At 49.5% G+C, this 24,449-nt stretch overlaps 10 protein-coding genes across 10 annotated transcripts; 3 read left to right on the top strand and 7 right to left on the bottom strand.

Moving 5' to 3' along the window:
* Positions 1-1,083: 1,083 nt before the first annotated feature.
* Positions 1,084-2,946, bottom strand: BKA67DRAFT_351710 (fungal-specific transcription factor domain-containing protein). Its single transcript, XM_046096367.1, has 2 exons — positions 1,843-2,946; positions 1,084-1,729 (listed from the first exon to the last, which is right to left on the bottom strand). Exons 1-2 carry the CDS (start codon positions 2,847-2,849, stop codon positions 1,192-1,194), a joined length of 1,545 nt encoding a protein of 514 aa, XP_045956548.1. The 5' UTR covers positions 2,850-2,946; the 3' UTR covers positions 1,084-1,191.
* BKA67DRAFT_351709 (uncharacterized protein) lies at positions 2,947-3,814 on the bottom strand. The gene is made up of 2 exons (XM_046096366.1): positions 3,619-3,814; positions 2,947-3,554 (listed from the first exon to the last, which is right to left on the bottom strand). The coding sequence occupies exons 1-2, from the start codon at positions 3,679-3,681 to the stop codon at positions 3,045-3,047; spliced, it is 573 nt and encodes a 190-aa protein (XP_045956547.1). The 5' UTR covers positions 3,682-3,814; the 3' UTR covers positions 2,947-3,044.
* Positions 3,815-4,379: 565 nt separating this feature from the next.
* BKA67DRAFT_521271 (formyl-CoA transferase) lies at positions 4,380-6,060 on the bottom strand (the record flags this gene model as incomplete). Its single annotated transcript, XM_046098261.1, has 2 exons — positions 4,380-4,804; positions 4,863-6,060. The coding sequence occupies 2 exons, from the start codon at positions 6,058-6,060 to the stop codon at positions 4,380-4,382; spliced, it is 1,623 nt and encodes a 540-aa protein (XP_045956546.1).
* Positions 6,061-6,714: 654 nt separating this feature from the next.
* Positions 6,715-8,934, top strand: BKA67DRAFT_521482 (uncharacterized protein; the record flags this gene model as incomplete). The annotated part of the gene is made up of 7 exons (XM_046098281.1): positions 6,715-6,793; positions 6,856-6,930; positions 7,002-7,180; positions 7,227-7,867; positions 7,917-8,120; positions 8,178-8,317; positions 8,375-8,934. 7 exons carry the CDS (start codon positions 6,715-6,717, stop codon positions 8,932-8,934), a joined length of 1,878 nt encoding a protein of 625 aa, XP_045956545.1.
* A 2,587-nt stretch (positions 8,935-11,521) lies between these two features.
* Positions 11,522-11,917, bottom strand: BKA67DRAFT_661020 (uncharacterized protein; the record flags this gene model as incomplete). Its single annotated transcript, XM_046107743.1, has 2 exons — positions 11,522-11,595; positions 11,650-11,917. The coding sequence occupies 2 exons, from the start codon at positions 11,915-11,917 to the stop codon at positions 11,522-11,524; spliced, it is 342 nt and encodes a 113-aa protein (XP_045956544.1).
* A 182-nt stretch (positions 11,918-12,099) lies between these two features.
* On the bottom strand, positions 12,100-13,193 carry BKA67DRAFT_648145 (uncharacterized protein; the record flags this gene model as incomplete). The annotated part of the gene is made up of 4 exons (XM_046105976.1): positions 12,100-12,111; positions 12,171-12,893; positions 12,961-13,064; positions 13,109-13,193. 3 exons carry the CDS (start codon positions 13,191-13,193, stop codon positions 12,246-12,248), a joined length of 837 nt encoding a protein of 278 aa, XP_045956543.1. The 3' UTR covers positions 12,100-12,111; positions 12,171-12,245.
* Positions 13,194-14,843: 1,650 nt separating this feature from the next.
* BKA67DRAFT_626947 (uncharacterized protein) lies at positions 14,844-16,785 on the bottom strand. The gene is made up of 3 exons (XM_046105555.1): positions 16,051-16,785; positions 15,535-16,000; positions 14,844-15,458 (listed from the first exon to the last, which is right to left on the bottom strand). Exons 1-3 carry the CDS (start codon positions 16,553-16,555, stop codon positions 14,966-14,968), a joined length of 1,464 nt encoding a protein of 487 aa, XP_045956542.1. The 5' UTR covers positions 16,556-16,785; the 3' UTR covers positions 14,844-14,965.
* A 675-nt stretch (positions 16,786-17,460) lies between these two features.
* Positions 17,461-18,110, bottom strand: BKA67DRAFT_538083 (copper transport protein ctr4; the record flags this gene model as incomplete). The annotated part of the gene is made up of 2 exons (XM_046100428.1): positions 17,461-18,003; positions 18,066-18,110. 2 exons carry the CDS (start codon positions 18,108-18,110, stop codon positions 17,461-17,463), a joined length of 588 nt encoding a protein of 195 aa, XP_045956541.1.
* A 964-nt stretch (positions 18,111-19,074) lies between these two features.
* On the top strand, positions 19,075-21,012 carry BKA67DRAFT_521065 (ferric reductase like transmembrane component-domain-containing protein; the record flags this gene model as incomplete). Its single annotated transcript, XM_046098239.1, has 1 exon — positions 19,075-21,012. One exon carries the CDS (start codon positions 19,075-19,077, stop codon positions 21,010-21,012), a length of 1,938 nt encoding a protein of 645 aa, XP_045956540.1.
* Positions 21,013-23,444: 2,432 nt separating this feature from the next.
* On the top strand, positions 23,445-23,843 carry BKA67DRAFT_538081 (uncharacterized protein; the record flags this gene model as incomplete). Its single annotated transcript, XM_046100427.1, has 1 exon — positions 23,445-23,843. One exon carries the CDS (start codon positions 23,445-23,447, stop codon positions 23,841-23,843), a length of 399 nt encoding a protein of 132 aa, XP_045956539.1.
* Positions 23,844-24,449: the final 606 nt, after the last annotated feature.

Genomic DNA, 24,449 nt, shown 5'->3' with positions numbered 1-24,449 from the left:
TGCATGATTGTGAGATTGGTGAACAGTCCTAAAAGTGGCCCGAATAATGTATAGGGCTTGATAAGAATCTCACAAATGTTTTGCTATACTGGCTCACCAAGTTGTTTCACAGGATGCATTTATACTAATGGGGTCACTTTTATCAACGATCACTAGTATACACTCCCTCCAATAAGTGCCTCAGTCATCCACCTAGGCGACCACAGTACAGTACATAGCCTTCAGTGGAGAAGAGATTAGCACTGCTCTTCACCGCTCCCTTACATCAAACCCTCGCAGTAGACTACTATTGACCGCCATACGCGACGCATCTATCACTCTCTCTTTGAGAAAACCTTTGACTACGCATTCTCTTAGTGTGTACGAAGTTAATCCTGGAGTATAGAAGGTGTTAGAAACAAAAGACAGCTAGTAGTAATTTAAAGTGTGAGTAGAAGAAAAGCATTTTGTTGCGTGACTACTAACATGTAAAGTCGAGGTACACCTCTAAGTCAGCTGTTATCAGAAACAATATCATTGCAAAAGCTTTCTCATCTGCAGCCTATACAACTACAACAAATTTAAACAAATGATGTCAAATGTATAATCGTATTAGGGAAAGTAAGAAGTGAAAGAAGAAGAGATGAAGTTAAGTCTAACACATTTTCATTCAATTAAATATACCTTAAAACGCCTAAGAGCTCATATTAATTAAGTAGCACGGCATGGTAAGCTCTAATCGTAACCTTTAATATCTCTTCCAATCTATCCATAATGTGCTTAGGGCTATGCTGACCTTTATCTGATGAACCTATTCGTATTCATTAACACAGCCGAGGATGCCCTGGTCAGATCCAGGTCAGATCAAATTAAACATATTTCCGAGAAGCATGTTAGCGGACAAGTAGTCTGGATGAAGATTTCAAAACTTCAATCCCTGGAGATATGGACACATTCGAGAAAAGATGGCAAGTGGTGCTACGCGGTGATAGGCTAGACATTGCGACTACACAATCAATGTAAAGGGCTATGAAAGCGATGGACCTGTGCCATATACAAATGGCAGTGGGCTTTTATATATCGATGAATGGCTGATTTTGGGTATACACATCGAGGAACCTTTATATTCTTGCCGAGACGTTGTTTCTTGAGCATTTCGCACTCATTCATGGATTGGTGGTGTATGGTTACACATCTCAGAAGTCGGGTGCCCTAATACAAAGATACAAAAGGCCCATCCCATAGCATATCCAAACTCCACTGTATTGAAGCTGGATCAGGGGCCATCTGTCCGGCTTGAGGCCAATTACTGAGGTCGAACTCATTGATATCCAGGCGAGGCTCTGGGTCCAATGCAGACTCAACACCAGCTACCCAGGGAGCTGTGTGCAGAGGGGTTCCGTTCGGCATATGGGGCACAAAGGTTGATTGCGCTCCGCCGAGGCTGTTTTCACGACGGTTAGTGTCAATGATACCCTGGGTATCTTGCACCTGCGGCTGTAGTAAGATGCCCGTGCGCGTCTGTTCCTTAGATGAAAGGAATGCCCGTTGAGCCATGCGATACAACTCCTCACACGCCTTCCGAACCTGTGACAGGTAGGTATCGCCTTTTCCCTGGTCCAAGGCAGCAAAAAGCTGAATGATGTCGAATACAGTACGTAGGTCAACTTCTGTGCTGTCCAGTTTCGGTTCGCGTAGGATGTTGATTGAGAGAATGATGGCGGCGCTGACATTTATCGAAATTGTATCCCTAGATATCACAATCAGAGGATCACATCTACGGATAGAGATAGGCATGGCGAAGCACGGCGAGGGACGCAATAACTGCAAGACGCATCAACTCGGATAATTGGGAGTGCCTACCAGTAAAAGCTTTTCCAGTCGTGCGGTATCACAAAAGATAACGCAGCAATTGATCTAGCCGCATCCAAACACAAGCGGATCGAGGCTCTTACATTCGCGGTCAGCTTTGGAGCTGTTGTCATGTTGAGAGCCATCCAGTATTCGCGACAGTACGCGCGATTCGTGACAATGACGCAGTTGTAATAAGAGTAGTATAAACGCACCAGTCCAGGATGCTCGCCTTTCTGGACAGGTTGATCAGAAATGAATGCTGGATTTATGGAGGCACGCCATTTCTCCAAGTGCTTGTTCAGCGCCAAAATAGAGTCTGCAATATGGTTTGCATCTTTCGAGGACTCACTTGAGTACAGCTTACGGTATACACAGCCCTGAACCATGGCCAGCCCAGCTTGAGCTCTGCAAAGCTTCAATGTTGCGCCATTCATGGTTGTTATAGCGTCAGAGTCGTCGGCGACGGAATCTGTTGGTAGATCAACCTGGAAATCATGGAGATCATGAGCTGGTGGCCTTCCTGTCCGAAGACAGAGCTCCCGATCCAGGCTAAGGGCAATCCAGAAGACCTTGGGTCTCATCTCATGTTCAATAGGACCTAGAGATGAGTCGCAATCAGTCTTATGAAGCCCAATGGAATGGGCTAAGCGTAGGGCACTCCCAGCGAACATGAAGCTAGGCTGCGGATTAGGAGTTCCCAGGAAAAACCAGGCAATGCTCAGAAGCGCTTGGACAGATATCAGCTGCGTGTTGCGCATCAAAATGTCCAGAGCACTCCCCAAAGCGTTGGCAGCATAATCCCAAGCCCGGGCCTCATCGGTTGCAGGGCACTGGCCCCTTTCAACTCGACGACGCAGGACGATGGCCAGGATAGCGTTGAGCGAGGCCCACCAGGCTGGGTTGTCAGTAATGGTCCCAGAATACTGCTGGCCTAAGAGAGTCATGAAAGTAGGTGGGTGGTAGCACGGAAAAGCTTTGTGTTCTTCGTTGAAGAACTCTGTGACGATGGAGAACATCTCCGTCCACGGTGGCAGAGAGCGTTTTATGCGTCTTTCGAGGGTGCTTTGGATCGACGGGTGCGTCCACGCGGACCAGGATTCCTTGACAGGATTGGGCTGTGTGTTATATTGATCCGATTGTTCAGGCTGTCGAGACGCGGTACCAATCGGCACGAGAGAGATTCCGGCGGGTGGACCTTCAAAACATGGTATTTAGTGTCCCGTAAGAGCGCATTCCATATGTAGGCGCATACCAAAGAATCGCATATCTGCACTTCCTCCTACTATGGTGTCCGAAACTGGTCTGGGAATATTCACACTTTCCGCTCGCCACGTGGACCCAGAACTTGTGCGACGTGCATCCTCTCTGAGAGGCGTGGCGGACGCGGCGCTGCCAATCTGTTGCGAACGAGTACTCCGCGACGGGGAATGCGCGCCGACGGCAACGTTGGGAGGTAGTCTTGAAGCTGGAGAGTCGTTGTTGGAGCTGCCCAGATCGTCTTCACCTGGCAGGGGAGGATTAGGACTAGCACTATGAGCTTCATGTTGTCGGCTGGTGTCTTCGGGGTTGCGGCGTCGGCGCGGGCGCGCCGCGAGCTTGTGGACATCAGCGTAATGGCACGGGGCGCTGCGGGCGTTGCGGGCGGTGAGATGGTGGCAGCGGGTGCATACTGGCCGGACGCCGTCGCAACGAAGCTTTCTTTTCCGGCAAGGATCGCAGGCCTGAATTGTCTAAGGTAAGCCGGTGTTGGGTCATGCGATTCGCAAAGGTTAAGCAAAGCTGTACCTTTGCGAGGCGTCGTCTACGATCTGCCGGCGCGGCGGCCATTGACACTGCATCAGACGTCATGTGGCTCTTTTGACCGATTGGCCAATTGATAGTGGGGAGGAAGTTGACTGAAATCCCGTTTGTCGGTATTACTCCGAGGAGGTACAACAAATGTGTACTCTGTATGGATCCGTACTATCAAAGAATAGATGAGATCCCGAGGTTAAGAGTATTTATTAAATCAGAGCTCCGCACGAATTACGGTGGTCCATTTGTCCATTCTTGGGAAAACATGGCACTTGCAGTCTCCACAGGCTCTAGTTACAGCCTCTAACGGTTGCAGTACTCCGCTTGTTTGCAGCAAAAGTCCGATACGCAAGACTCCGTGTGCGCACACTTGTTGAACAAGCATAGAGTGGTGATGACCATCACTGCCTGTGCTTCATGAAATCGGCAAATCGGCGACTTGACGACTCGACAACTTACAGGTAGTGAAATTGCTTTACTTGTCTCTTCGATGCAGCAATATTGAAGTTATGATGCAACTTTCAACTGCCCATTGCGCTCGCTGCACTAAGCATTCGTGAAGATTTCCTGATATGGCAGATGCTGCATAGAGTCTCGGCCCCATGCAGTGTCAAATACGATTTTATTATTATTATTCGATGCGACTTGACAGAGACCCAGTAGACAGATCAACGAATTCCTGTATCCCATGTATTGCTACCAATTGAGTTCTATCTGACTTCCCTCTCTTAAACTACGTATCATGCGCTGAGTCAAAGCCACCTAGGCTGTGATCGCCCCCTACGTCCTGAGGGGATTTCCCATTCAATGTGTGATGACTCAAATTTGAAGGCAGGTGCGAGGACCTTCAGATCCGTGTCCAAGCCCCACTCTTTGCCGGGCATTGTCCAGAAGAACTCGGGATGAGTAAGCATGTCCGGCCGGATCTTTTGAAGCGACTGGTGGGTTTTCCCGACCAGGGTAGACATATCGTCGCAGTGGCGGGGGCTGAATTCGGGATCGCGCGCCCGCAGTGCCTGCTGTTGCGACTCCGAGTAGACGCCCAGTCGATAATACCAGATATTGTACTGCGTAAGGCTGATGTCGATGTCAAAAGTGGCATCCTCCTTGGTGCGGGCAAGCAATGCCTGAATGGTAGCCGCGGCGCCAACCAGACCGGTCTGATAGTCAGAGTTGGCTAAGAAGAAGAAGTGAGCCACTCTCATACTGACGCGAAAAGAGATGAGCGTACTTACGAAATAGGGGAACCACGGGCTCCTCGAGACCAAGAAATCTACCTTGCAGGTGAGATATGCCAACTAGACAATCACTAACCTGCTGCCAACCAGATCGAGATGCCAATGGGCCTTTGAAGCCATAGCAGTTCTCCCGCACGTAGATCAGACTAGGATTGATTTCGCGCAAAGAGGTAGATGTGAACCCGAGTCGCTCAAGCGCGCCAGGTCGGTAGCCGTCGATAAGAACATCCGCATTCTTCACAAGCTCAGTGAAGGCATTCTTTCCATCCTCAGTCTTCAGATCGAGGTTCGTGTCCCTCTTTCCCGTCTGCAGATCTGGCATGGTCGCCGCGTAATCGGGAAGCTTATCGCATGAGACGCGGAGGACCTCCGCTCCCAGAACGGCGAGTATCTTGGACACTGCTGGCGCGGCAATGACACGAGAGAAATCAATCACCTTGATACCAGCCAGTGGCTTAAAACGGTGATCATCCCCAGGTGATGGCCAAGCTTTCCGCGGTGCTGGCAACGTAGTCTTGTTCCAGAGAGGCTCTTGTGATATAATCTTACCATGTTCACTGGAGAAGAATTCTTCGGGCGTGTAGCAGACGACGCCAGCCTGCCGGTGTTGCTCATTTGCGGTCTTCTCGATATCCTGCGAATCCCACTGGGCGACCTTCTCGGCATAGATCTTGATTGCGTCTTCCGCAGTGACGTCAACATCCTCGACGCCCATCATTCCCATCGTGGGTTTCGCATCCATTGAACCATGAAGCTGGTACCAACGACCGTCCTTAGTCTGGTACACGTTTGTTGCGTACCGTCTAATGGGTTTCGAATTGCCATGGATGTCTATCTTGGCAAGCTCCTTAGCCATCTGCGGGTGCTCCAAAAATGGCTTGCCATTGATTGTCGGCAACAGGACCGACTCCAAGAACAGAGTTGCAATATCGGTGTTGATCTCTACATCTTGGTAGTCGATCCCATATCGATCCGCTGCCACAACATTTGCAGCAGTGGCCACTAGAGCAGTCAGGGAGGCACTTGATTCGGTGATCTTCAAGGGTGTGAGAACAAATGGCTCGTCGTCGTCCCCAACGAACTTGATCTTCTTGGCAGCATCCGAGAAAGAAGAAGGTAAGCCAAGTCGAGAGTCATTCAGGAGCACCTCGTTGAGAATCCTAGAAGATTCATTGGAGATGGAATAGTTCGACATGGTGTGGAGTGGCGAATCGGGAAGGTAGAGGAACTTTTAGTGTTCAAGTGCAGTGGAAAGAAAAGTTGTATCAAAATATCTAGAGTCGCCAATGAGTGATGTTCACTGGCGTACGGGACATGATATACTACAAATTTCAATACCGAAGGGAGCGGCGATCGATCGGGGGCCCAACACTCCGCACCGCTCTTTTGTGTCAAAACTCCGTTAATCTAAGGAGGAGTTTGAACTACCACGGTGGGTCCTCGCTATACTAGTAACTTATTATGAGCTAATTACAGGATTCTTTCATGACAACCACCAATTGGCAGTTCTCAAGCATGGATCTAGTTCCGCAGTTTCAACTTCGGAGTTCTGAGAGCAAAATGATCGGCCCTTCCGGCAAAACCTTAAACGTATAGTTGCATTACAGAGTAGTAAAATAATCCCGAGGTAGATAATCGTTACACATTATAGAAATTCATTATCAGGAAAGCGGAGGCTTAAAAGAGACATCGTCTGCTGTTTGGCACAGTTGACGTAAAAGGCACTGGTGTATCATACCGAGTTGTTTTCCCTTTGATAATAATTGAGATCTTCTATCGCTCCAAGTTGAATCCTGTCAAGCATACTAGTCTTCCAATAGCACCTCTCATTTTATCGACAAAGACCGCAATGGCTGTCCAAAGCACTTGGCGAGCTGGCGAGTTCGGTGTCAGGCCTGCGCGCGTAGCCAATTGTTCCGGATATCATGGTACGAAAGCTTCCCTTTAACAGTGCACGATATTAGCTATACCAACTGACATCACTCTAAAGGCGATCCGGCAATAGAGATGTACAAGCAGGCAACGCTTGGCGACGTCGACTTTATCACTGGCGACTACCTTGCCGGTATGCAATCGACCCTGTGACCAGCACTACACGGCACCATTAGCCTCACGCAGTGACTAACAAATCACAAGAGGTCAACATGGCCAACAATGCTGAAGCGTACGCGCAAGGCAAGCATATGGGCTATGAGGAAACCGCCTGGGAAGGTCTACAGCAGACTATTGATGTGATAGCCCAGAAGCGCATCAAGGTTGCCATCAACGGAGGTGCGCTCAACCCCGGGGGCCTTGCTGTGAAGGTGGCTGGACTGGTAAGTGGGATGTCCGTGATATATCAACCGGCTAATGTTCCTTCAGGTCAAGGAAAGGGGCTATGACTTGGTAGTCGCATATGTCGATGGCGATAATGTGCTTCCCAGACTGGGAAAGACCATGCCTCAAGAGAAGGAAAACGCTTTGCCGCATCTCGACTCTGGCAATCAGAACGTAATTCTTGGAAACGAATCCTTTCTTTTTGCCAAGAATCGTGATCGACCTCGCGAGATTGTCTCTGCAAATGCTTATTTGGGCGCGCACTCTATTTATGAGGCCTTGGAAAATGGCGCCGATATCGTCATCTGCGGTCGTGTTTCTGATGCTAGCCCAGTCATTGCTTGTGCCTGGTACTGGTGGTCATGGAAAATTACCAACTATGACGAGCTAGCAGGCGCTCTCATTGCCGGACACTTGATCGAATGTTCAGCCTACGTTACTGGTGGTAACTTTGCGGGTTTTGGCGCCTTCAATGTCGATGACTTCATCGATCCCGGATTTCCCATTGCGGAGATCGCTCAAGATGGAACTTGTATCATCACGAAGCATGCTGGCACTGGAGGCATGGTTACCGTTGACACGTGTAGATGTCAATTGGTCTATGAACTTCAGGGCAACGCCTATCTCAACAGTGATGTTACGGCCTACCTAGATAATATCATGATGGAAGAAGTCGGCAAGGATAGGTACCTGTTGTCATTGCCAAAAGTTTTGATCCAGCTAATGTTTTTGAAGAGTCCGGATCTCGGGCGTCCGTGGCGCTCCGCCGCCCAGCACCACTAAGCTCGCCATATTTTACAAGGGCGGATATGAAGTCCAGCTACTTTTCAACGCCACAGGTTATGATTTCGAGAAGAAGTTCGAGCTTTTTAGCAAGCAAGTCCATTACTACATGGAAAAGGAATCTTTGCAACAGCTTGACGTGTTCGAACTTCAGCGGTAACCGGCCCAAGCCTCAAATTTCTTGGTCTACACTGGTCACTGACTCTGCCTCAGTATTGGCGTCCCCATCAGCAACCCATCGGACCAGAATAGTAGTACAGGTTACTTCCGTATCTTTGCCCAGTCGACCAACGTTGAGGCTCTTCAGGCCATCAGTACTGCCATACGCAACATCTCACTAAAGCATTTTTCAGGTTCGTCGCTGGTTGATTGGCATGTCCGGCTGCAATTTACTGACACATTGCTTTTAGGCTTCCATAACTCTCTGGATCAACGTTCAGCAATTCCTCGTCCGTATCTCGCTTACTACCCGGCCCTGTGGCGCCAACATGACCTTGAAGAGCGCTTCCATTTGGTAGATTCCACTGGTACGACCAAATCCTTCAGCACATCTCGACCTCCTAGTTTCTCGGAGGTGAGCCAACGGCAGTCATATGATACGAGATTGCCCACCAATATCGATGTTGAATATCGCAAGATTCGACTCGGTGATATCGCTCTAGGCCGGTCCGGCGATAAGGGTGCCAATTTAAACTTTGGACTCTTTGTTCATACACCGGCCGAGTGGGATTGGCTGCGTTCGTACATGTCTCGCGCCAAAGTACAGGATCTCATCGGTGACGACTGGAAGTCGGAGTTCTCCATCGAGCGCGTCGAGTTCCCTGGAATCTTCGCAATACACTTCGTTGTTTACGGCATCCTCGGGCGTGGAGTTAGTAGCTCGAAACGTCTGGATGGGTTTGGAAAAGGCTTCATTGATTACTTCAGGGACAAGGATGTCGATGTGCCCATTTCCATTCTTACATCCTGATTTATGTTTTGCAATTGCTGGACGCCCGCAATATTTCAGTTACCAAATTGCGTGTGTCGCAATGGCATTGGGTATGTTTCTATGAACATAGTATTGGTCGGAAACTTCTAGTGATGTAACTACATATAATAATACCTGTCTCTTCTTCCAGTGCCGATAAGAAGTCACGCGATCAAGAATTGGATATGCGTGAACTTCCAATTATGGAAAATGCCTCTGGCCATAGTCTTATAACGATTGGCCAAATCCAAACCATGGCAGCGTAATACAGCCATCATAGTACTCATACTGATAGAAGATTAAGAAATTAGGATATATATAAATGGGTATGTAATACTTTTGAAGGGATAGAATAACTAAGTGTCACTTTGATAGTTCGGGTGCATTGGTCACCCACATTGCTACGTGCATGTACTGAGGCCACAGCCACCTGATTTAAATCCTGTTCCGAAACCAAGCCTTCCACTACGCCGCTCAAATCGGAAGCGAGGACACGATAGACGCCCTTTCTCAAACCATACCCCGCAATACCGATCTCAACCCCGGTGTGAAGGGGCGCGGCAGTTCGGCGATAGAGCTTTTTACTTACATACAACCTCCGATGCTAAAGTAGACGGGCTCGAAAGCTGAAGTTGCCTTTCATCAGCTACTTGAATTTTTACAGACCAGGTTCTGCTCACCTAGCGACAAAGAGACTCAAATTCTATAGATGGAGCTAAGTTGCTGGACTGTGTAGCGAAAGAATGTTTGTATTAAAGATTCATTAAGTTTCAAGCTAGAAAAAAATGCAGATCTATGCTGTTGAGCTTTGGGATTTGACTACCTATATAGCTATATGAAAGAACAAGCCAGCTTTCAGTAGTATAAAACTTACGTGTTTTTCGTTCCGTATGATTGGCCTGACCAACTGAGGCGGAGCCCTACAGGCGTTGTGACGGTCCAAGTATATTTTCGCATTCCTCTTCGCTACACCCAACATTGACACATTCCTTTTGAACAGTCAAAACACAGCGACGGCTTCTCCGCGGTCCCGAAGCACCCTCTTTGCTCGTTGTCAGCATGGCGGGTATACGCCAGACCCAAGCCCTCGCTGAAGCGGACGGTAGGCTGGGGAGGGCTCTTCGACATATCTGTAAGCGTGCCAGTCTCATAGATCGACTTATTCGGCGCCGCGCAAGGAGAAGAACTATCGTGCCGGCTGCTCAGTTATCAGAAGTGAGATTCTCCGCCACAGTTTCTCGTTGACCTTGGCTTCTTATACATTGGCAGATCGCCGCACCCAATGCGGATATGGGGCTAGGTTATCTCAGAGGTTCAAACCGGACGACCCGCTCCCCCAGGCTTTCCGGAAGCACGATAATGATGGTAATCGCACGATTGGTTTTTCCTGAGATTGCAACCGATAATACTTGACACCCGAGACGCAATCTATACCGATATGTGCCATCCTCATGCACTATGAAAATGATCTGTGGCTGGAGTGGGTGCTGGCAAAGGCGGGCTCGGCTCAGTCGGTGTCTGATCTGGCTCAGAGTTGGTGTTTAGCGATTTGCGAGAAAGTAGCTCAAGAGAAAATACCAGGTTTACTGGAATGTTGGTGTGCTGCCGTCCAGTGTACGGCCGGTTGAATTGGTCTGAAGTCGACAATTTCAGACGACTAGCGGTACTCATTGGCTATGACCGTCCCGGCTGTGTGCAGTGTGAAGATACTTTTCCCGATTTCAAAGTGGTTGTATTCACAAAGCAACATCTTCAACCCCTGGTGAACGTCGACTAATGTAATTCAATCGCATTTTGTGCCGCTACTCTTCTGATACAACCGGGCATGCCATACAGCCCGAACCTTCTCCGAGATAAGTGTACTTGCGATCCAATGCGACACATTAGCGATGTGTCAGCCAACAGGTGTCTACCTCACGCTGAATCAGTTCAAGCCAATGTCCAAAGGATCGTAGTGCTGTTCCGGCTGACGTTTGCAGAAGATCTTAGCTCTTTGCCCGATGGACGAACATAGGAAGATATAATCGCAAGGGAGCAAGTCTTCACCGATGAGGTATGAATGGATTGACCCTGGATTTACCACTCCGAAGGCGATCGATAATTACAAGCCACGGGTATCAAGGGAAGCTTGTCCTGACATGTCAAAATCAGCTTAAAAATGCAGCATATTGAGTAAAAGACGTGGCACGACCGATGCCTTCATTGAGTTAGGTGTCTGTAGAGATGCTGCTCACAGGCGACGGCCTAACTGCCTTAGTGCCAGGGTCTAGGACACTCCGTCATGTTTGAAGACTTCAGCTGCCCAAGTTGCGCCTCCTGGCACAAGACAAGTCGCGGGAAACACAAGCGCGTATGGCATTCCCTGGTCCCAATTAACTGTCGTTCGTCCGCGTCCTTCTCTCCTACTGGCGACCAGGCGCCCGTTCACGGCGAGCTGATGTAAACCCAAGTTGCCACTGTCCAGCATCTGACCAGAACACCTGCGCCTGCCCATAGCAACCCTACGAAGTCGTTGTCGTAGCGATTGATTACCGCACCGTATGCGCCATGCGACGGGGATGGTTGTGATCGAACGTTGGTCGCACTCTCAAGCAATGTTCTCGTCGTCCATATCGACGTCACCGGCAGCGGCCTTCTTCTCGGACTGGCCCTCGGCAGCATCTGCAACCAGTTAGCGCTTCTCGTCTCAACCTGATTCCCATGACTCTCGCGTACCCTTCATCTCGACCTCTCCCTCGGCCTCTTGCTTCCTCTTTATCGCGTAGTTGAGCTTGCGATCCACCTTCCTCTGCTTCTTGGCACTAAGCGCACGGCGAGGACCACTGGTCGGGAGTAGGCCACCGCCAGCACCGCGGGTCCTGTCGGCCTTCTCGATTCTGTCGGCGGGAGTAGTGGCTGCTTTCTGGGTCCTCTTGCGGGCGGAGGCTCGGCGAGCGTTGAGGCGGTTTTTGGAGGGACCGTTGGGGTTCTTGACGGACGGCATTGCGGCGGCCTGGTGGTAGGAAACCTAGAATGGACTATCGGGCTGCAGGATGTGTTGTAGTCCTAGATGAAAAGAGTGCGATCGAACGAGCGGTATGGCTTCACTTCACGTAGGAGGGTTGTGGAATTTCTCGGTGACAGCCCGCTATCGATAAAAATTTTAGAGGGGCTTTTAACGTTAAGCTAACCTAGGACCTGGCATCTTATCAGTTAGCGGCAGCGGGTCGTTGTAGGGGTGTTCTACTATAGCGCACTAAAGGTGGAGTAAAATCTAGCCATAGTGGCCTTGAATTATATTGTGTTTTGCGCTCATATGCCCTACGGATTGGTCATCCCATCTCTACCGGTTCCCTTTGTATAGGCGCTTGAGGTGCTGTCTGCGGATGGCCATGGATGAGCTCCGACACCCCCGCTGGGGCATCTAGCTCCTGTCGATGGTCTGCATGCACCTCATGGCCTGCCCACTGAGTGTCTGCAAGCTCCGCCTTTGTATACGACTCAGGCTCCGTTGTCGCAGAGCGTCTCTTCTTTCCCAGGCTATAAAACAGAAAACCTAGCAATGCTAGGAGTAAAAGCCCAGCTATGCCAGCTCCCGCTCCAATGCCTGCCTTCGCACCCGTGTTCAGCCCCGGTTCCTGCGGCGTCTCGGTCGCTGGGGCCGAAGAGCTCGTAGCCGACGCAAGTGATGTATGACTGCGACTGCTCACACTACCCAAAGTGCTCGTGGCCGATCTTGTTGTCGATCTCGTCGCTGTCGTAGATACCGAGGTGACCGCTTGGGAAGTCGTTGATGTAGATGTGGTGCTTGTTGCTGCATCGAGCACAGATGTGCCGCATGTGCTTGAAGTGCAGTCACTTCCATTACTCGCGCATTCCGAGTTTGATTCCTCACATATGAGGCTTGGTAGCGAGTTTCGATACGCACTCATGTTCGGCTTGACACCATTGCCGCAGATACAGCTGTATACCAACTGGGACTATAGGGTCACCAGTATCCTCCGTCAACACACATTCCATCAGTCTGAGAAGAAAGAGGAGTCATACAGTGTCGCAGTCATTCTCTTGCGTTGATTTTCCGTCTGCTAGGATTACACCAATCTTATCACATATTCCCTGGCAGATGTTTATTTCGCTTGTACACCACGCAGCTGTCAATGTACAGTCAGTATCGATATGAGAAGGAGGAACACACTACACAGGAACAGGCCAAACGAACCCCGGGTGGTCAGAGGTATTGCTGCAGGATTTACTGAAGCAGTAGCGCTCGCAGACGCCATTCTCGCCAAGAGTGTGAGTGTATGTTTGAAGACTCGCTATTGTGCCCTAATCGTAGTGCGGATTGAAGAGCTGGTCAAAGAGTGAAAGAAAGAGGACAGAAGTTGTGACGATAGTCAACATCGTGTCAACACACTGCCACAAAGATGCGCTCAAACCTCTGAAACAAGTGTAAAGGTGGAAGGATTCAATCCTTGTACCTCACTGGGATTGCGACTAACCTAACTGTAGACCGACCTTAGGTTAGTCTAAGACGAGGTCGTAGGATCAGCTGATAGGATGTGCATTGCCTGGGGAGTCTCTCCTGCCTCTTGCGCGCTGCCGTCGAATTGGCGGTCATTAGGAGATTGCCACCGGCAAAAATGAAAATACAGCATACATTGGATCCGTCACGCTGTTTCTATCGCCCAATATCAGTAATAAACAACTTCAAGACTCCCGCAATTGCGAGAATGAAAGCGAGCTTATACGCTGGGCATTGTATGCCTGCCGATCCTGTTGAAGCCATGTAGGCTAAAAATGGAATTGGGCTTGCTGCACCGCAGCAAGGCGGTAATGTCAGCCCTACAAAGCATAGTCTGACCTAGGTTAGACTAGTTCAAAAGTATCCGGCAGAACTACCGGTATATACTGGTAGGCGCTTATTCTTTTCACCCATATCGTCGCTCATTGATGATGTGATAAAATGCATACTAAATCATACAACACGTCCTCCACCTGGCTCTTTTGGATTTCGAGGCATTTTCACTCTTGACTGCTGGTCGAAAGCATACAACCTAAGTCTTTTCGACAGGGGTTTATCACTTTCACCATCTAGGCGCCATCTAAAATATTAAAACATATACATATATATAAAATAATTAAAAAGTCTTGTCGCATTGCAGGCTAGAATATGTTCGCCGTTTCCATCAATAACGTGGTACTCGTTGGCGCTGACACGAAACTTGGGGATCCAGAACTACAAACACTTGTGAAAGCAGACCATTCAACATTGCCGTCACGAAACGGAGGTCATCAAGATCGAAGCCGAGCTAGGAGACCAACGTGCACGTCGTCGATGTAGTCGATGGCATGAGCTTTGAGACTCTCAAGTCCACATGCCAAGGGTAAGACGCCTGCATCGTCGCGATAACGCCTTGTGACCCTGAGCGACAACTGCGTTTTTCCGACCCCACGATTGCAGCTGGTGACGAAGACTATGGGCGAGGAATGGAAGTTCAACGGGCTCAATTAGGATGATTTACATCAAGACGAACAAAATCCAGGCAGACACACGGAATGCCGACGTAATCTTGGTTTTGGTATTTGCCCTAGACTAGAGATAATAACGAGCGACTGGAAGTATCAGAGTTGTTTGGCAATAGAAAAACAGACTGCTCACAAGAATGACTCACTGTATATGGTCGTCGCCAGTATTTACATAGCCATGTACGGGGTAGCTCAGCAATCAATGACGATATCTTACCGTTATGGCTTTTACTACGCAGATTTCCTATTTGAATTATTGCCAGCATCATATGTGACATTCAAAAACAGTAGGCCCATCGTCAATAGAACGATGGTAATCTCAGGGTATACGTTCGTTGCCACATCATAACATTCAATGCTGTTGATCTGGATTCGCCTCACATTTGTAACCTCTTGGCCCGAGGATCAAGACTATTTTGAACGTTGAAACAGCTTGTACTATCGTTCACTGTAGTGCACAATACTAGCATCCGAACAATTCAACATGCTACTCAGCCCAAAGCGATAGGCTTCCACCCTCACAAGCCTACCGACCTGGCCGCATGGGACAAGCTCCCCAGTCCCCTGTCTCTTCCCAGCCTGGGAAAAACGGGCTCTGTTCCAACGTCCCCACCGTCCAGTCCTTCTCCACCAGCCCGTCTTCTTCTTGTTGCCGCGCCCATTTCTCACAATACTCACTTGCGATATTTGCGACATGCTTCTCCATCTTGTACTCGATCAACTTCTCGTCTCCCTGCGTGATCACCCTATGCAGCAGCGCCGGGACATATGGCTCCCTGGCCAGCTCGGCGAGGGGCGTGAACACGGCCTTGAAATTGAAGATCATGGCGCCGGACATGGGAAGGCGGCGCACCGTCTGCCAGTCGCAGCGCAGCTGCAGATCCTCGATAGCGCACGACGAGGGGTCGCGATCGAACTTGCTGCGCGGCACGTCCTCGGGGCAGAAGAAGGCCTCCCAGTCCTCGATGCCCCAGGAGCCGCGCTGGATCGGCGCGTCGCAGGCTTGTTTGGTGAAGTAGCTGCTCATGCTTGTTAGCCCTATGGTTTCTGTGCCCAGCCAACTTGAGGGAAACCCGTGGTGACGGAGCGCCTTACCGGTCGACGGAAAATGCCATCTTCTCCCAGTGGGGTACATTGTCGTGGATCCTCCGCAGCACCTTGTTCTTGTGCAATCCGATGTTCCAGCCCACGGAGCTGCAGACCGTGGCAGCTCTCAGGTAATAATTGCCGTCTTCCTCGCTCCGCAGCATCACCGTGAAGTCCTCCGGCACGTTACGCATGAGCACCTCGAGGGGAGTCATCGAGCCGATCACGGTGGCCGTCTCGAGCAGCCGGTTCCGCAGGATCTTGTTGTCGTCCTCGAGCTGGAAGTATTGCGGGTACCGGATCGTAAGGAACTGCACCACCATCTCCATGAGCTCGCGTGCGGCCAGCTCGGAGCCGGGAGCCTCGAACAGGACTCGCTCTCCGTGCTCTTTCCACAGCTCTAGGCGCTGCTGCATGCGTCGGGAGTAGTTCTGCTCCAACTCGATCCAGTAGTCTGGCTCCATCTTCATAACCGCTATTTTCCAAGATCAGTGTCGGCATTTCATTCTCATGCTTGGCACGTACCCATAGTTTGGTGGTATGTCCATCTGAAGGGACGAAACGGCCTGAAGTTGGCTTTGGTAATATCAAATGACGGGGCTGGGTTAGGATGCGGGACGCCGCTTAGGACGGAGTAGTTCGGGAATCGACCCAGCGCCTTTACCTCCTGTGTCAGTAGTCCAGTAGACGTGAATAGATTCTTCTGCTCCAGAGGCTGAACTTTTGTGGTTGGGAGCTGGTTTCTCTTGAGATCCTCCAGAGGAATGGCAACGGCATTGGTCACCAGATGAGACGCGGGTAATAGCTCGACTAGTGCCACTCGCCTCGATGGAGGAAAGACGTTGATAGGATTGTTCTTGTCCACCTTCTCATCTGATGATGAGTTGCTGCTCTTGAAGTCCTTTGAGTGGAATCTCGATCTCAGCCGTGCTTCTCGCAGAACCAGCAACACTGCAAAGCCAAAGATTGCCAAGCCTAAGACAGGCACTGAAGCTATCGCCCGCCACCAACTCTTGCTAATACCGTCCATTGTTGTTTTGTACAATGACGCGAAATTGGCCTGGGTCAATGCGCTATATCAGAATGTAACCCATGATCAGGGCGAAATTCGTTGCTATGGGCTATCGTGATTTTGTATATTGTACAAGTATAAGAGCATAATTTTGTCTCAATCAGTGTCCATTGAAGACGTTAAGAACTCAAGTACAAGACAAGTGGTTGTGATACGTTCAACCTCACTTGTGTGGAAGCTTATCTATGTATTATCCATGGAGAGCTACCATGTCAGATGCATGCTGTGTCTCCCCGCCCATCTAATTCATATCAACAGCCAGTGATATCAAGTCTGTTTGCCGATGCCTCGTATGTACCAGCTGGGAGGGGCGCGGCCGGGAGATAGCCCATAGCGTCTGAGATTTGGTTACGTTTGCCTGATTGGGGTACAGTTGCCTCTATGTCCGACCAGGTCCCACGCGGGGTACGTGATAACGTAGTGCTGATAATCGCCCAATCATGATGCAGGTGTATGCTACAAAATATGTGGAAATCCTATATTCTGCGACATGGCGAAACACACAATCCGATTGGCCGCATCATCGATCTTTGCATTTCCAGTGGAGATGATGCATATCGCTGCCCTGTTTGCAGAGCAGTCACGAGAGTCCATAAATACTAGGGCTGCTCTCACATGTGGGACCGCATGCTGAATCGGCACCACTGCTATGGATTCAAGATAGATCCACGATGAGCTCGGCACCCGAATATAAAGCAGATTGTCAGTGGGTTCAAAGCATACTTCAGCGCTCTGACGTTGGGATACTCGTGATTGTTGTGTAAGTTCGTGATATCATTCATTTATGCTGTCTTTGGCTGGTCTTAAATCAATCGCTTCGAAAATCTCAAACGCTCTTCTCAACACCAATCTACACCCCATGCTCAACCGCAGCACACCGTGGTTTCGTCAATACCAGATGGTGAACTCGTTGCTTCGTCAAGTCCGATCACCACCTTGTGGACCATCCAGTCGCAGACAAATTTGCCGATACCTGCACCAATAATGATGCAGATGATGATATATCCGTTGAAATACATGGCAAGCAACATGATGATGTATGCGACGCCGAAAGTGACTGCGTGAATCACAGACCGTATGAGTTGCTGAAGCGGTGTCGCACGAAACGTGACCGTCCTGGGCCCTGGCTTCGCGAGCTCAATTTCATCTTCCGGTGGCGGTGCACAGCACGAGACTGGCTCCAGGGGTTCCTTCTTGGAAGATGCCAGTGCAGTTTGTGCAGCAATGTGCCGTTGAAATTGTCGCAAAATTAATGCGTCGTACTCCTTGCCGATGCGTCTTAAGAATTCTAGTAGCACGCCGAGTAAAATGACACCGATGCAGGTTGCGGCGAACATGCCCCTGGTGGTGATATGCCATCCCTCTGCGAGGAAGCATGCGTCGATGGTGTACCAATTCCATAACATCTGTATACGAATGTCAGTTGCGCGTTCAGCAGCTCTACAGAGACATCCTCATCGCGACTTACGGAAACTTGGCATGTAGAATTGCTTGTACTGCTACTCATATCCATTTTGACGGTGTTTTTGGTGTGTTTTGGCTCCGCCAAACTTTGCTCTTAACTTGTGAATTGAGTTTGCTTAATTATTGGGACAGCGCAGTTGTGATAGATTCCTGACAAGTTCCCGACGATGCCTTTTCACTGGATGATTGGGGTTTGTTGATCGTTCTATTCGAGCTGGTTGACTTAGATGAACAATGAGCTGGGCGAAGAGAGCAGATTGGAGCAGATTCCAAGCCTTCGTATTTCAATAGTAATGTCACCTAGATTGAATCAAGGATGACGCGCCGAAACATTGCGTGGGCACTGTTCCCCTCTTATCCCAAGACTTGACGCTGGACGCCAGCCCAGCGCCGCGGGAAGTGGGCTTTCTGGACTCCAACTCAAACTGAGGTCCAGCAGAGGCAACTCCACGGTGGATGCGAGGCCGCGGGCAGATTCGCCGATCGACACCTCATGTCCATAATACCTTAACTTAGGAACTGGTTGCGGCCCGCTAGCGATTTTAACCCAGCTCGCCGCGTCAATTGAAACGAAACATGGCCACCACGGCACAAGATGTGTGCAATCTGCTCGCCAAGAGTCTGTGCTGGACCCTGAGCGGCCCCGGTTGAGAATGATTGAGCATGTTTTTTTCGATGGGTCCCGTCTCCGCAGACCCGCATCGTTGGCCTTGGCGAGCAAGTTTCAACAATTCTACCATCTGGACCCGGCGCCGGTGCTGCATCTTCGCCTGTGGTGGCCCGTAAGTGACTGACGGTTGGTAATTGCGTGTTTCGCGGATGGAGAATATCCAGAACCATGGACCGATCAAACGGCTCATATATCGAGTGGCCACCTCTCCACGGGACGATCAGTGCCATGTTGAGACGGTCCAAACCTTCCATGTTCTCGGGTTCTGGTTCTATACAACCAGCATAGTCGCCTTCCTCTCATCTCATCTTGTCTCCATCCATTTCACACTGGACCAGACAAAATGGCGACCTTCGAGAACCAAATAACGGCTCGCCATATCCAGAACTACAGTGATGCAACGTCCTTAGAGCCTCACTGGGGTTATTACGATCGTGCCCTCCCATGCACCAACGATGCTGGCTCATGCGAGTACTTGGATCAGGTCTACCACAACCATGACTTGGCCATGTTATACTCGGGGATCTTATGGTGCACCATCGCCGGTATTGTCTTCGCATGGGCAGTGGGTCGAAGATTTTGGCCTTCCAAACAAGCCGACGCAGTAGTTTTGGACGACGAGAAGGCCGCAGTGAACCCGGGTCCTGCGTCGAGGCTCAAGAGATCGCTCGCTACCGCATCAAGATCATATCTTCTCCCCGACTCGATACGGTCCATATTCGGCCGGACCACTCGACTGCAAGTTCTCATCCTGGCATCCTTGGCAGGGTATCTGTTGATCTGGAGCTTCGTTGGAATTGAGTACAAGAAGTGGATCACGCCTGTCAAGAAGACAAGCCTTTACAACACGAGAAGTAGCCTGGGGCCCTTCTGTGATCGCATTGGTGTTCTGGCATATGCTTTGACTCCTCTTTCGGTCATGCTATCCAGCAGGGAGTCGATACTGTCACTTTTGACAGGTGTACCATACCAAAGCTTCAACTTCCTCCATCGCTGGCTAGGATACATCATTGTCATCCAAGGCTTGGTACACACGATCGGTTGGGTCGTTATCGAAGCCGTACTCTATCAACCTCAGCCTACCACCGCCGTCGAGTGGATCAAACAGACCTATATGATCTGGGGCTGCGTCGCGATAATACTGCTTATTTTGCTGTTCGTGCTCAGCACGCCTTGGGCAATCCGTTTGACCGGATACGAGTTCTTCCGCAAGGCGCATTACGTGCTCGCGATGCTTTACATCGGTGCTTGCTGGGGCCATTGGGAGCAACTCAAGTGCTTCATGCTGCCATCTTTGCTACTTTGGTTCGTTGACCGAGGTGCCCGGTACATCAGGACTCTCTTGATCCACTACCAATATTTGTCGGATGGGTCCATGGGCTTTCAGGCCGCTCAGGCGACTCTCACGCATTTCCCCGATGCCGAACATGGCGACATTCTCCGCATGGATTTTAAGCACAACCACGAGGCCTGGCAGATCGGCGAACATTTCTATCTCTGTTTCACCGAGGGCAGCATCTGGCAGTCACATCCATTTACGCCGCTTAATCTGCCAGTCGTTAAAGACGGTACTGTGTCCCACTCATATATACTTCGAGCTAAGGGAGGTGAAACCAAGAAGATCGCGGATCTCGCATTGAAGAAACTTTCGGAAAAGACAGCAACCACCACACCCGTAATATTGACTGGTCCTTATGGTGAGAGCATCACAGAAACATTAACACCCGATGTCAATGTTCTCTGCATTGCAGGCGGTACGGGCATTACCTACGTCCTACCAGTATTATTACGTTTGATCCAGGAGCCAGGAGCCCGAGATCGAAGGATCGAACTGGTCTGGGCGGTGCGGAAGAAGGATGATATCAAGTGGGTTCAGCAGGAACTGGACCTCATTCGGGCGGCTAGCAAGTCGCATGGTGTCGCGGTGCATATTTTTGTGACCCGTGAGCAAAGTCCAGCGCCATCTCTACAAGACGGCAAGACCGGGAATGAGACTGAGGGCATCAAGGAAGTTGGTTCAGAATCCTCTTCATTGCGCTCCTGGGACGTACGAAGGATAGGCGAGGAAGACCAACATATACATCCAGATCTGGAAAAGAAGGTCAACAGTTTCGTGGAGAACACGGTGCGCGGTCGAACCACGGTCTACGCAAGCGGTCCTGGAGGTATGATCAGCGACTTGAGGACAATTGTTGCCAGCTGCAATTCAGCGGCAAAGGTATGGAAAGGCCATGAGCGCTTCGATGTGGGACTAGTATGCGATGATAGATTAGAGTGGTAGAAAGCCACCTTGTTACATGATTGAATGAAGTAATGACCAAAGCATTTTAATAAGACCCATTGATTATCAACAGCAGTTTCACAACAATAAACCACAAATGGCAATACAAAGCTGATATCTATCAATAGGCCGGCGAGCGCTTCCAAATGACGCCATGAACGTGGCGTGCAGAGCCCCCCTGTGTTAAACTAAACTTTTTTTATACTATATAAGATGTGCTACGAACAACTAAGACTGTGAGACATGACTTGCGCTTTATGTGGTGGCCTAACAAAAATGAGTGAACGTAAGTCGTGAAGGAGACCCGGTCTACCCTCGAACTTTATACTCTGATAATTCGCAACTGCCTTGACTAGATCCTGTTCTGGCACATTTCCAATGCGAACGTCATATGCCCATAAAGCTTTCTCCAGTCTTTTACACAAGCCTACTATGATCCCACGGCACAGGTCGGGAGTGACATCTGGGAATCGGAAAGGTACACATTCCGAACTCACCAGAATACCTCCTCTCGAAGTACTTGTTTTGTCGACACCGCCGCGCTATGCTTCGATTTGCATGAGAGTCCCTCCTCCTGTAATTGATTTGCAATTTTGAGGACCTGGTTGATGCGAAGCTAACTGCCCTTCCTTGAGCTGGGTCTAAGGGTGCTGCCCGTCAGTCTGACTCGGGTTCTTCGCTTTGATATGCTAGATGGGCTCCTTTGACTTATTTCAAGAAGGGACTGTGAGCGCAGATGGTTGTCTAATTTTCCAATAACTCTGTTCCTACGACTCGATATGATAGTGTTGTATTCCGAAAGTGTTCTCTTCCTATTAGCTTGAACTTTGCCGCCCATATTTCTATCACACTAGCCACAACAATGACATGGCCATTAGCCTAGGTTTGGACTGAATCCGTTTCTGGCACGTTTTGGAGCGTATTCTCTGGTTATGATCTCTTGGTATTTTTGGGTCCATTCGTTAAATCTCTTTGCATTATGAGGCAGAAGCGTCGAATGTTTCCGGTATTCCGTACGTTTGTCTGTCAAGAGTTATTGCTCGTATATCTTTCCTGACTCTCATAGGACCTGGTACCTCTACTTCAGGTTTTCGAAGGGCAACAAGGCAGCGTCCCGAATAAACGGTGATATAGATGTTAACTTCAATTGGTCAAATTCTTCAAAGACTTCATCTGGTCTTTAAGTTGTCGGGGCTGTCAATGCCATTGAAATCAATGATATTCCGGAAACCTAAAGTTTCGGCGTGTCTGCGCAGCTCTATGATCCATGGTTTCCAGTTCTTTGAGGCTTCGTAGGTAACTATGGGTTTCGGTGCTGTGGAAGACATCGAGATAAATTTATAGACGTGAATGTGTAAACACGAACCGAGATATATTAGGCATCTGAGACTCTTGATTAACATATATTCGCGTACATATAATCAATTGATATTCAAGCTCGTTGGATTGCCAAATAGATGTGCATTACAAGAGATCGTTTGGTGTGCCTAGGTACCAATCGAGTCAATGGATTTGCCGTCTGATGGTGCGGGGAGTTCTCATAATGTAGCATTTGCGCCTTTGACTAGGTTTTCAGCAGATAAATAATGGAAATCCAGCACAATTGTGAGTATTCGACAGCGTTCGCCTAACTTCAACTAAGTCTAGACTATATAGTAGCTAAGACCGTGCAGCTAAGACCGTGCATACTGTAGGATTGGCCCTTGAACCTTGATGATTTCGGATCGAGCTAAGGTTTAGGTTAAGGTTAGGTTAGTTTTAAGCTCGAAAGCGATGTATGTCAGTAAACTGCAAATGGTATATATCCATTGGCTCATCCATCGTCTGAAACCCCTTTTGTACTACAGAAGCTCTTTCATATGCCATTTGATAGTCCGGATTCAATGTCCCGCCTAATAAAATCGTCAGTTGGTCAAGTATCATCCCCGAAGATGGTGGTAGGAAGAAGAAAGGCACTGCAACTTCCAGATGCTCGCTATGCGGCCAATGATTGGACCGGCGTGGCAAGCGCAGCCGTTAGCAGAAATGTGCAGAACCGCCTGAACCAGCGAGCTCACCGTAAGCACTCGACCACCGTGCTGAAGCTGTAGCCAACGTGGCCCTGGTATAAAACAGGGCGGCGGAATGATCAAGCCCACAATCTGCTGGGAACAGGAAAACTGGAACCACTGTATAGCCGGATTGGCTGCACAAAGTGGTATCGAGGCAACGCCACAATACTCAATGTGTGGGTGCATTAACACCGGAAGCGGCGATCAGCTCGTTGACGAATCGACGGCTTACGAGGAGCAGGAGGAGCTTCACTCCTGGCGTGCGCCGTGAGGCGGGCACGACTCATCAACTTTGTTCGCAAAGCGTATGAGGCGTACAGCATCCGCGACCCACGACCTATCCACCTACATATCCTCATTTAGATTAATGTTCCAAGCGCAATGGCGTGTAATGTCGATGCCCTCGGTTTTCCAATCGAGGGGTTATGCCAGCACGGTCTTATATCGCCCGTCAACCAGCATGGCCCTAACCCTCCTGGCTTGGTTGCGCCTCTCCTGACCTGCCCAGAAACCCTTCGCCCGACACGCCTAGAATTGACCCTGCCGCACCATCCCTGGATCGATATGTTCCCTCTGCCACGGATGCGCGACAACGTCTTGAGTGCGACAGCGACCTGTCTCATAGACGAGGACGAGCTGTGCGGCGACCTCATGAACATGTATGAAGGCCACGCCGAGAGCGATCCTCATCGTCTGGGGACAGCCATGGGATCCTTTGGGTTGGGAGGTGACCGTTCCTTTCTTGTGGAAGTGGGCTTGGCTGACCCAAGGGTGTCCTAAGCTTTTTGTAGCAACAAACTCTTGGCGCGGGCAGAGAGGCAAGAAACTACTCACGCTTGAAGGTCACTAGCGCTGTCATCTTTGGTGCACGCGTTCTCATGTTACAGTCATTAGCAAAAACAGTCTCCTAACTTACTCACCTCCTATACCTGACCTGCCGCCAAGTACTGACCCCTTTCTGGACCTGCTGTCAGTGCCTCTGGTCATCTTTACAACTTTTAGAATATGTTTTACGCAGGATATACTTGTATATACACAAATGACTCCCAAATCATGGTAGTATATTCTACTGCCATCGCTACTCACTGGAGTGACGCTTTCAGCTTTTAAAACCTTTAATTCAGCTTTTAATTGATTGAATTTACTATACAGTATTCTGAAAAGAGATTGTATAACAGGTTTTGGGTAGCATCTTGTCGTTGAAGGTTTCCTTGTTCTTGATCTTTTTTTCTTTACGACAAAATTATGACGATCGTACTGTCGCGTTGCTAAACACGAACAATATAACGATGAAATTTATGTTAGCAGGGTATGCTAACTACAGAGGTAAGACTACAGAGATATGCTTGGGTAAAGTAAGTAAATATAATGAATAAATGTAGTCGT

Source organism: Truncatella angustata, assembly GCF_020726525.1.
Source record: "Truncatella angustata strain MPI-SDFR-AT-0073 chromosome Unknown BKA67scaffold_6, whole genome shotgun sequence".
Lineage (NCBI taxonomy): Eukaryota > Fungi > Ascomycota > Sordariomycetes > Amphisphaeriales > Sporocadaceae > Truncatella > Truncatella angustata.
Note: the sequence above shows the minus strand (reverse complement) of the source record. Positions and strands in the feature narration are given on the sequence as shown.